The following is a 10,608-nucleotide window of genomic DNA, read 5'->3' on the forward strand; positions in this document are numbered from 1 at the left end:
TGAATTGCCTTATTAGGCGCTTGAGGAGTGATTTCTAACAAAAATTGGATTATTTTGAAGGGTACCATAAAATCACAAAGTTGGTGTTCGGTGTACTGCGATGCGAGTACCGGCCGGAAGATGCACTCCGTTTGAAAGAGTGAGGGCTTTTGGAAGAATGCGGTTGAAGGTCATCAGGAAAACGGGACTTTGTCGCTGCGATTCTTTGAGCAGGCTGTCGAAAAGGTGGAGTTCATCAAGTGCGCTCTTGGTCCAGCTGCTGCCCTGATACTGCGGCCCTTGAAGGGCATTGACAATTTCGGAACGAATCTCAGGGATGAGTTCAGGTCGAGCACATAAGTCGTAGAGTGCTTGGGCCATTGTCAATGCTGTTGTATGAATTGCCGTCAGACTTAAAAGTAGAGTCAATTGGGCCAGGTTTTCAACCTTCCGCTCTTGGTCATTCGCAGCTTCGAGTAACCATTGCAGGACATCTTGGTGAGCTGTTGGCGTATCGACCCTCTCGCGCTCTGCGACAAGTTCACCAACAATACGCACAGCATCTTTAACGTTACGATGAAGCTGTCGGTATGTCGGTAGCATCGGAGCAATGGCTGGGCGTAGAACTTTTGGAACAAAGCGTAGAATGGTCCCCGTGATAAATAGATTCTCTGTGTATTGTGCCGTTGTTAAGAGCCAGTCTTCGTCACGACAACGATCCGGACCAATCCATACGCGTGCAACCAGCCGAGAAATTATACGTGGGAAGACATCCATCAAATTCAGCTCTACCCAGTCTTCACCATCGCACGGGGGAAGCTCTTTCTGTAAAGCATATTGCAACTCATCTCGGACGATAGGAACCAAGGTGCTGAGATTTGGTGTCAACTTCGTTTGCAACACGCGAGTTTGTACGTCGCTCGTCTCAAAGATGTTTCCATTTGTCCAGTCTCCAGCAAAGTCGTCGAGAAAAGGCTTGACAGAGCGCACAGCATCGTTGGTGAGGGCTCGGATCTCATTAAGAAGCTTGTTATCACCAACAACAACCACATCTGCTCCCACACGGCGGAGCACGAACAAGTCTCGATACTTGGAAAAATCTTAGCAAGCTTCATCCATATCCATCAGTACTGGCCCGCCGGAAAATTTGCTTACCTTTTCGTATCCTTCCTTGATCATCGACCTACTCCCGCGGATGAAACGCAATCGTACAAGCCATTTGGGCTCCCAGAAAGCCCTATGTCCGACAACAGGAAGTCCAAGTTTGGTGCAATTGGTCCTTAGAGCGTATACCAAGTAAATGCATATGGCAGGCACTATGAAAAAAGAAAGCAGAGAGTGCCCATTTGCCAGCGTTGGAGCCGTGATAACGTGTATGCTGTCTAGCGTATAATTTATAGTTCTCTTTGTGTTGGTTACTAGAGTTACAAGTAAGAATCTTCAAAAACTCAAATCGCTAAAAAAGTTTGGAATAGTACCATCGTGAATAGCACCGTACGGGAACAAAGCAAGTTTGGACGAGGCAGACTGATACCTTCGGAGTTCGTAATTTAATTACCGCCCCATATTAATTAATTGCACTGTCACGACTAGCGGCATATCGGATAGCGAGAAGAACCCTGAAACTGGGAGGAAGCAGACCAACAGCTTCGGAGATCGTAGTCTTAGTGCCGGGTTATGTCAACCAAATGTGCTGTCGCGAATAGCACCGTGGCCGATAGTACTCTAGCGAATAGCACCGGAAGCGAAGAAGAAGTGGAGGTATGGCCTGATCAAACAAAGTTCGGGAAGCAGTTGGACATAGAGAAGAATAAACGCGTTTGAGATATAGACTTGTTGCTAATAATCCACAGAAATATCGTTCACTTAGATGGCGCTTTTGTTTGCTTTCTCGTAGTCGGGTTCAGATACCTCCTCATGCCATTTACAATCTAGATAGCCGTATTAGTACCTTAGGATTATAAAGCCAGGTGAACCACTAACCACCTAACGAAATTGCTGTATGAACCATGAGCGTGTTTCCAGTAGCACCATGCCAATGCTTTTCGCCGCCTGGAATATGGACTACATCTCCAACCTGTAATCGTCTGGGCTCCTAGCCCTCAGAGCATATAAGTCCAGTCCCAGCAATAACTGTCAAAATCTGGCCCTTTTCGTGGATGTGCCAGTACGATCTAGCGCCGGGTGCAAAGCTAACATTGCCACATGCGGTGCCGTCTTCTGAGAAGAAGATTGGATCGAAGTGAACTGATCCAGTGAACGGCCCACTTAGCTGTTTAGAAGGGGATTCGGGCAGATGGGACGATCGAATGAGCTGCATAGTGCCTTCGTATTGTTTACAAGTTTGGAAGTGAGGGGTAACGATTGTGTTCGTAGAGGATATTATCTTTGATATCTTATCTTCTTCTATCGCGCGTGCTCATCCCGCCTTAATATAGTCTCTTGTTACCCATGCTATTTAGAATAGCAACACAGGGATTATTGGCACTATCGTGCACAGGGCAAGGGCTGGCCTTCATTTGTAACAGTTCGCTAAGCGCGGATCATAACAGATTTGGACTGAACCCAGTCGAGAAGTCCGGCCTCTCCGTTCTCAAGACCCACGCCGCTCTCTATACCACAGGTTAGTAAGGAATAGCGTATTAATGCAAAAAGGGTAAGACCTACGTTTCCATCCTCCATACGTGGTATGGAGGGACCAGGGCCCTTCATTCACACCTACACAACCCGCTTCGAGCAGATTGGTAAACCGAAAAGCTCTTCCGAGATCTTTCGTCCAGACGTATGCACGAAGCCCATATTCAGTATCATTTGCGAGTCGCAAAATCTCGTCGTCATCTTCGAAGGGAAGAACCACCAGAACAGGCCCAAAAATTTCCTCTTTAAGAATTCGAGCATCGGGAAGAGGATCAACAAATATTGCCGGCCGCAAAAAGCAGCCTGGACCTGGCATAGGTTCTCCACCACAGAGCAAGGTTGCTTCTTTCTTTCCTTGCTCAATATACTGCAATACTCTTTCTCGTTGACGATGATGGAAGAGCGGTGAGCTCCATGTGGTGTCCTCTAACGGATCTGAACCTAGATTGTCGTCATAGCTTTGGACTAACGACTCAATCTTGGGGAGCATTTCCTTGAAGATCGACTTGTGCAAATAAACCCGCGTGCCCAGTGTGCAACCTTGTCCATTGAGTGCGAGGAACATCCCACAATGTCTCGCGGCTTTGTCGAGATCCGCGTCCGGAAAGACAATAATGGGCGAATTGCCGCTGAGCTGCAGAGTCACATCTTTAAGGTTTGATCGAGCAGCTGCAACTTGCACCTCACATCCTACAGCGAGAGATCCAGTAAAGCTGATCTTGCGAATCTTCATGTGCTCAGCAAGAGCCTTGCCAACGGAGCCGTCTCCCGTGATACAGTTGATGACTCCAGACGGTATTCCAGCTTCGATAGCTAGCGACACAGCTAAAAGAGTAGAGAAAGGATTCAGCTCGCTGGCTTTCACCACTACTGAATTACCGGCTGCTAGAGCTGCTGCAACTTTCATGCAGTAGCAAACTAGGGGGCCGTTAAATGGGAGCACAATGGCGCAGATCCCATAAGGCTGTCGGATTATGTACTAGAACAAACAGGCAATCAGTAAATGATATCATTGATACCTTCAGCTATTGCTGGACTGGCGCGAACTCACTTGTACATGGTCCTCTTCTCTTTCCACGATTCTGCTATCAAGTGAAAACGTCAACCCTGCATAATCTAGTAAAAAACTCGAGTTGGTATCAGATACATAGCTTTTCCTAGACTTTGGACTTACAAGTCAGTGCTTCGACAGCGTGGTCGATCTCGAACATGCTGAATTTGCGGGTTTTTCCAACAAGTATAGCCTCAAGCCAGAAGATCTGCTCCGCATGGTCTTTGACCAGTTTTCCGTATTTTAGCAACGCATCTCGACGTTTAGCCTTTTACAGGATACATTGTTAGTTAACCTCACTTCCCGTACGGAATTGGATTCCCCTTACCTTACTTAAGGACTGCCACTCCTTAAGGCCCCTAGCCGCGCTTTCAACTGCGTCTTCCACATCGTCCTTGCCAGCCCATTGGAAATCTTGCAAGACCGAATCAGTTGCTGCACATTATTGGGAATGAGCAATCAATCATGTCACCCACCTTCGCATATCACCTGATCGTTTACGGCCGAGGCATAGGACTGTGTGTTGTTGCTCTTGCTTGTAGTCCATCGTCCGTCAATGAAATGGTTGCTAGGAATAGAGTACCGATTAAGATCGAATGAGATCGATGGTCTCGATGAAGCGTTGACGTGCGGAGGTGTAGACATTTTACAGGTGCGATCAAGTTATGCAATACTTGCCATAACTAGTGTTTCCTAGCCGTAGTATAAATATCGACACACATTTTCTGTTCGCGGACATTTTCATGGCTCTGGACCTTGGACAACATTTCGGCCCCATTGAATTTTAGCAACGATTTCGGGACCGGAACAACTTGCAGGGGCACCCTGCACTGTGATTGTGTTCATGAATCGTAAGCTAACCACGCATTGGATCGAGGGTTACAGTCGGCGGTTCTACGGTGGAGCCTAGCTGCTTTGTACCCTGTAGCCAATACTTATCAACTAAGTACCCGATGGCGAATAGTAAAGAAAGCTCGGAGATTTCGACTAAAGGCTTCGGAATCCGTAATCCTAGTGCCGTAATAGGCTTATCGCCCCGCTCACTTGGTGCTTTCTTGGCTATAGCTTAAACCTTAGCCTTTGCAGAGGCAAATCTACAATATCACCTCTCAATTACATAGTAAACCAAGTATTACTATTTCATATAGACTTTCTAGGCACTCTGAGTTCACCATATAGTCCCGTTCAATGCGCTTTCTAGCGCGTTAGCTCTAAATTCTATATATCGAAATACTGTATAATCGCGTTATGTCCTCAATATTCCATATTCAATACTATTGATGTTGAAGATAACAAACTGTAGATCTATTGTATCATAAATCATTCACATAAATTGTCCATTCTGCGCTTAATTGCAAGGTTTTTGTCCAATTTTGCAATCCAGCAGTTTGCCGAGACCTGCATGGCTATATTGGCGCTTGTCCTCTCTTGTACAGCGATATCAAAGTGTGTAGATAGTAACTCATGCACAATGACTGCGGCAGCGATAATGACCTCAGAATTTGCACTATAGAACCCATCCTACGGTAGCCCCTGATCTCGATTTATGCTGCTTGATGCGATCCTATCTTGCTCGACAGGTCCTTGAGTACATACAACTGGTCATATAAACATGTGACATTTCCAAAGAGCTGCACGATGCGGAGTTTGCTGCGGCTGAAAGCTGCTTCCTGATCATCAGGATATGCGCGAAGGACTTCCTTCTCAAGCAAACGGAGGCTGTACTCATAGCAGGATTTCTCGTACTCTGCCATGGTAGTGAGCGCCTGCTTTTTCGCTGCTGGATCGTTGGTGGCCATGCTGTGAAACTCAGGGAAGTGGATGCAGTTAACGTTAAGTTCAGATGAATCCCTTGGTATTGAGCCAATGTCGTTGTGCATACGACACATAGTGCTCGCATGTCGTATCATGGCGGCCGCGAGGTGTTTCTCCGTTGGCGTCGCGAACATCTCCATTCCATTCCCCATGGTTTGTGAAACCCAACAGCAAGCCCAGGCAAAAGAGTAGGCACAAGCGATGTGATCAGCGGATGTTGTTCGTACCCAATGGAAGAATCGCTCTTCCGTTTTGTAGAGATGACCCTATAATCTAGTGAGCTGAAATGCGTTCTTATGGACCAATATCAAGTAGGTCTGCATGTTTACTTACTGCATCTTCTACTTGGGAGGCAAATGCCGTGTTATCCTTGATTTGTGTTGCGTGACCAAGTAAGAAATTCCTCAACTCGAACTCTAGATTCTTGCGATCCACAGCACTTGCTTTATAAACACGGTCATGGTGTAGCACATGTGTAGAAAGACGTAAGAAAGTTTCACAGATCTAGAAAAAGTTAACTCAGTGTTATGCTGGAATGATATTAATGGTTCACGGATAGATAGCACAAACCTCATGATACTCCAAACGTATATCAGAAATATTAGGAGATAAGACGACTTTCGAGGTCTCTGATTCCTTGCCCAAAGTACTGCTTACAACGTAGTTGATCATGGAGTGTAATGAATCTGGGTTGTCCAAGAACGCTGGCGTAACAAAAGCTTCGAAAAATTCGTCCGTTTGAAAGCCAATTAGTGACATGACCATCATATCAAAGAGGAAGTTCGTGGGAACATAAACTTTCAATAGATTGTTGCAGCCGATCCAGGTAAACGGAATAAGGTTCAAATAACTGCCTTTGCTAAAATGGTTGTAGTCATCCCGTGTGAAGATATCCAGCTGTCGGGCTCTCAAAAGTGGTATAAAGAGTGAGGACTCTACCAACGAAGCCAGTACATGCCATTCTGGCAAGGAAGAGAAAAGTTTTGTCCGCTTTAGAAGCGATGCATATTGGCCGATCTGAGGAACATCGGAGTTGACGAGTAAAGAACGACCAACACCCTCAAATGTTTCGATTGGCTGTGAGACACAGTATGCGGCTAGAACGTAGGCTTCCGAGACAAATTTGACAGAGTACTTGGTTTTCGAAGTCCAGGAGCTCGATAGTGTGCGTACACCATAAATATCCAAGTAAGCGATTCCATGGTCAAAAGCACTCTGTAGTTGAGATTGGAAGTCTGTCGAATGGTTAGCATTGTTCTCCAAAGTTATGGTAATATGGATATTCGCTTCACGTATAAAAGTGTACCTTTGAAAATCCATAGTTGACGTGCTTCTGCCAGAGTCAAGACAGCGAAAGCGGTATCATCGGCAGAATTTCCCCATGAACCATCAGGTCCTTGCTCATGCAAGGTACGTATGCAGGCCTGGAACAAACATATCGAGACTTTCAACACAAGATCTTGGTCCGCAGGAACGTAGGTGTGATCACCTTCAAGACTGCGTAGGAAAGCCACCAATGCTTGCACCATCAACATTGCCGGGTAGAAATGGCTCAAATGCTGCATTTGCGTAAGTATGCAATTTTCATAAGAATTTATAACTCACCCATTTGTCTCTGGGCAATCCATCAGACTTCCACCAGAACTCTATAATGAAATCTACCGTCTTGCGGATTTGCGATGCATAACTTTGTCTGAAATCATCTTGCAAGAGCGCAAGCAGAACGTGGCAATTCGAGCTCCAGCTTCGGTCGCGCTCACCAGCGAACGTGCAAAAGGCATCCTCTTTCTCGAACATTTTTACCATAGCAGCCGGTGTAAGCCCTTCAAGTTGGCCCAGATGACTCAGAGCAAGAAGACCTTTGGCTGTGTCGTCGACATCAATAGCACGCTTTAATAGTTTAGCTAGAGGTTCTGCTCAGTCACCAGGATTGTAGAAATTAGCGACTTACGGGTGCTGTAAGGGTTAGTTACTTCATCTATCGTGGAAAGAGAGTGGAGTCTCACCGAAACCAATAATACCACCATCTTCAGCAAAGCCATTTCGAATGACTCTTGCAATATCATTTACGATTGGTCCGAGATCAGAGACTTTGTACCCAGCGTGTAATAGCGTTGCTACAGTCCAGTTGAATTCGAAGTAGTGAATAGGAAAGGTGCCCGAAACTCCGCCGTCGCCATGACCCATGCCCGATCCTATGACATGTCGGAGGTAGGCCTCAGCTTCACTGTCCCAGGTTGTAGAGTGTATCAGATAAGCGGCAGTTGACGAGGGCGAGGCCATCATAGACCCGTTATAAAGGTGATGCGAGACTTTATCGAAGTCAATCCGGCCGACAAAAGCTTCGAGCGAATGTACAGCTGATGATGGACGTGTGCTGTAGAGCATTTCCGGTCGAAAACGAGAGGACTTCTCTTGATACATTCTTTTCAGTGCGTCTTGGCCTTGAAACTTAAACTGTAATCGACAGTCTTCCCCGCGGAGATAATCGAGTAACGCAGGTACAATCAGCTCTACTCCAATGTGATTCGTGGATACCAAATCATTCCAAGCGTTCAACTGTCTGTCGAGGGCCTGAATGGCAAGAGATATACGACTGTCGAGATCGCTGCTAGAGTAATCATGAATTTGCAGTGGCTTTGCAGCGTGTTTAAGGATCGCTAGTAAGGCAGCTGCAGTATCTAGAATGCCAGCGGTTTGAGAAACAGGATCGGTGCCCCAGCTACCATCGCTACTTTGCGTTCGGAGGAGATAATGGAAACATTCAGGATATAACCATATCTCATCGTCGCCTGTTCTCTTCTTGACCTACAAGATGCTGTCAAAAAAAGCGTTTGAATTATCGGGATGAGAACGCAGATGTTTTCACATACCATTGCAACCCAAGCGGTGTCGTACACCTGGCAACTTGCGGTCGAAAAGCCATACTTAGTGTCGAAAGATGCGAATGCCCGTTCGACTAGCCCCCGAGCTAATGCAGGTGTTACTCGTGCGTGATTCGACTGGGGACCATTGGTTGAGAATTCTGCCACAGGCAAACTTTCAGAAAGTGTCTTTGTCATCATATGTAGAGAAAAGGTATGCCTGAGCGCTGAAGTTTGTTCCTCGTACGGAGTGGCAGATAACAACACGAAGCTTGATTCAAGTCTACGGGCATCCAAGTCCAGTAATTCAGGTCTGTTCACTGCTAATGCTGCATGCTGCTAGAATTTATATGCTTCATAGGAATGGAAACGGGACCCTAGCATCCGAACCCTGTTGAGAGTGAAGCGGTGTGTGTTTCTGAATGGTTCAAAGTATCGAGCTAACGCAGAAGGACAAGTGCGACCACAAACTGTTGGCTGAAGTTGTAAAATTCCCCTTCAACATACGTAATCCTAGTAGACAACAATATCTTCGGCTGTTGAGGAGCGTGTATTCAGAACTCGGCGCTATTATTACGGATTCCGAAGCTATCAGTCCACTTCCTAGCGTTCTTTTGCTATGCGCGATAAGGTTACGGACTCCGAAGCTATTGATGAACTTTCTTTTAGCCTGCTTTGCTATTCGTCACACAATTACGGATCCTGAAGTTATTGGTCTAACTAACGTAAAGGGTTTAAATAGTAGTCCGTTCATGCATTGCATGTGTATATAACCCTGATCCTAACCCTTACCCAATTGTGGGTATACCTAACCCATTTACCAGGGTACCCAATAGTTACTCCAAAGTGGCTAGGCTGTTACCCCATTACTGCTGGATCTAGCTTGTACGCTAATTCTTAGCATAGAAGCTAAGGTACGTGACTCCGTGAACTACGTCATCTAGATTATTATACTCGCTACACAACCATAATATCCTTACCAAAAACCGGAATCTGTCTCTTTATAATTGAAGCTAATACACGGCAGTGTTTGAAAAAAGGTTATCCAAGCCCTTGCCCTGCCAGTTGACTTTACCCGTATATACTGCCAGGCTTTAACTATGGAACAAAGTACACAAATCCAGGACTCGATTGACTTAGACAGTAGATCTCCAGTACGATATCTCGCTACTATGGATATAGCAAGTCCCAACAACTTATCTAAAGTCATACGTTTGACCTCGGCTCTCAAAAGTACTGTAATGTACGCAATACTTGTGGTAGGCCTCGCATAATGCGCTTCTGATCGCACCGTAAATAACAAATTCTTCAGAGCTAGTCTTATACTATGGTACTCTCGCTATATACAACATATACTTCCACCCGCTTCGAAAGTTTCCAGGCCCCAGATTGAGAGCTGCGTCGGACTGGCCGTATGTTGTTTCCCTCCTGCGAGGCACCTCACCGCAGGAGATGCTGGAGATGCACAAGAAATATGGCCGAGTAGTGCGCGTAGCGCCCAACGAACTCACCTTTGTTAGTCCTGCAGCCTGGACAGAGATTTATGGGCAGAAAAGACGCGGTCAGGAGGAGCTCGTCAAGGATAAGAAGTATTATTCAGGAATGGGCGAACCGACACTACTTCATTCAAACCAAGAGCAGCATGCTCATCTCCGGAAACTGCTAGCGCATGGTTTCTCCAATTCTTCGTTGCAAAAGCAGGAAGCTGTGATTCAGAAGTATCTCGATGTCTTGATGAATACCCTCAGACACCAGTGTCAAGATGGGCAGTCTGTTGTGGACCTCAAAGACTGGGTCAATGTGAGTTAAGAGGATACCGTTATCATGATTGTTGTCTTAACTAACAATGATTTGCAGTTTTTTGTGTTTGATGTGATTGCATATTTGAGTATGTCACAAACAAGCCGCTCTACTACAGCAGCGACCAAGTCTAACAATACCCAGCATACGGACAGTCTTTCAATTGTCTAGAGACGCGCAACGTGCACTCGTGGATTGAGCTAGTCCCTAAGCTTGCCAAATTCATGGCTCTTATGCAAGCAGCACAGCGCCTACCAATCTTCATAAAACCTCTATTCTTGCTTTACGGTATCAGTACAAATCTGCGGTCCAATGTGCGAACCATTCAAGCAATCAGCAAGGTACATAACTTCAAATCTTTGTACAGGAAGCTGTATCGCTAAAATTTATACCCTTATTATAGGAAAAAGTTCCGCAGGAGATCTCGACAGGAACCCCTCANGGAAGCCCAGCCTCGCCTAT

The 10,608-nt window shown here is 45.9% G+C and overlaps 5 protein-coding genes across 5 annotated transcripts; 1 reads left to right on the top strand and 4 right to left on the bottom strand.

Moving 5' to 3' along the window:
• Positions 1-72: 72 nt before the first annotated feature.
• COCCADRAFT_112173 (uncharacterized protein) lies at positions 73-1,377 on the bottom strand (the record flags this gene model as incomplete). Its single annotated transcript, XM_007720240.1, has 2 exons — positions 73-1,068; positions 1,135-1,377. Coding segments are annotated over 2 exons (1,239 nt in total), but the record flags the coding sequence as incomplete, so codon positions are not given.
• Positions 1,378-1,845: 468 nt separating this feature from the next.
• COCCADRAFT_41954 (uncharacterized protein) lies at positions 1,846-2,299 on the bottom strand (the record flags this gene model as incomplete). Its single annotated transcript, XM_007720241.1, has 3 exons — positions 1,846-1,910; positions 1,963-2,074; positions 2,114-2,299. The coding sequence occupies 3 exons, from the start codon at positions 2,297-2,299 to the stop codon at positions 1,846-1,848; spliced, it is 363 nt and encodes a 120-aa protein (XP_007718431.1).
• Positions 2,300-2,511: 212 nt separating this feature from the next.
• COCCADRAFT_112171 (uncharacterized protein) lies at positions 2,512-4,312 on the bottom strand (the record flags this gene model as incomplete). The annotated part of the gene is made up of 6 exons (XM_007720242.1): positions 2,512-2,591; positions 2,647-3,595; positions 3,668-3,732; positions 3,791-3,935; positions 3,996-4,081; positions 4,144-4,312. 6 exons carry the CDS (start codon positions 4,310-4,312, stop codon positions 2,512-2,514), a joined length of 1,494 nt encoding a protein of 497 aa, XP_007718432.1.
• An 899-nt stretch (positions 4,313-5,211) lies between these two features.
• Positions 5,212-8,544, bottom strand: COCCADRAFT_10099 (uncharacterized protein; the record flags this gene model as incomplete). Its single annotated transcript, XM_007720243.1, has 7 exons — positions 5,212-5,748; positions 5,816-5,986; positions 6,053-6,717; positions 6,789-7,041; positions 7,088-7,395; positions 7,489-8,290; positions 8,356-8,544. The coding sequence occupies 7 exons, from the start codon at positions 8,542-8,544 to the stop codon at positions 5,212-5,214; spliced, it is 2,925 nt and encodes a 974-aa protein (XP_007718433.1).
• A 902-nt stretch (positions 8,545-9,446) lies between these two features.
• COCCADRAFT_112167 (uncharacterized protein) lies at positions 9,447-10,529 on the top strand (the record flags this gene model as incomplete). The annotated part of the gene is made up of 4 exons (XM_007720244.1): positions 9,447-9,605; positions 9,661-10,146; positions 10,204-10,234; positions 10,291-10,529. The coding sequence occupies 4 exons, from the start codon at positions 9,447-9,449 to the stop codon at positions 10,527-10,529; spliced, it is 915 nt and encodes a 304-aa protein (XP_007718434.1).
• Between the last annotated feature and the right edge of the window lie 79 nt (positions 10,530-10,608).

The sequence above is a fragment of the Bipolaris zeicola genome, assembly GCF_000523435.1.
Source record: "Bipolaris zeicola 26-R-13 unplaced genomic scaffold scaffold_429, whole genome shotgun sequence".
NCBI classification, from domain to species: Eukaryota; Fungi; Ascomycota; class Dothideomycetes; order Pleosporales; family Pleosporaceae; genus Bipolaris; species Bipolaris zeicola.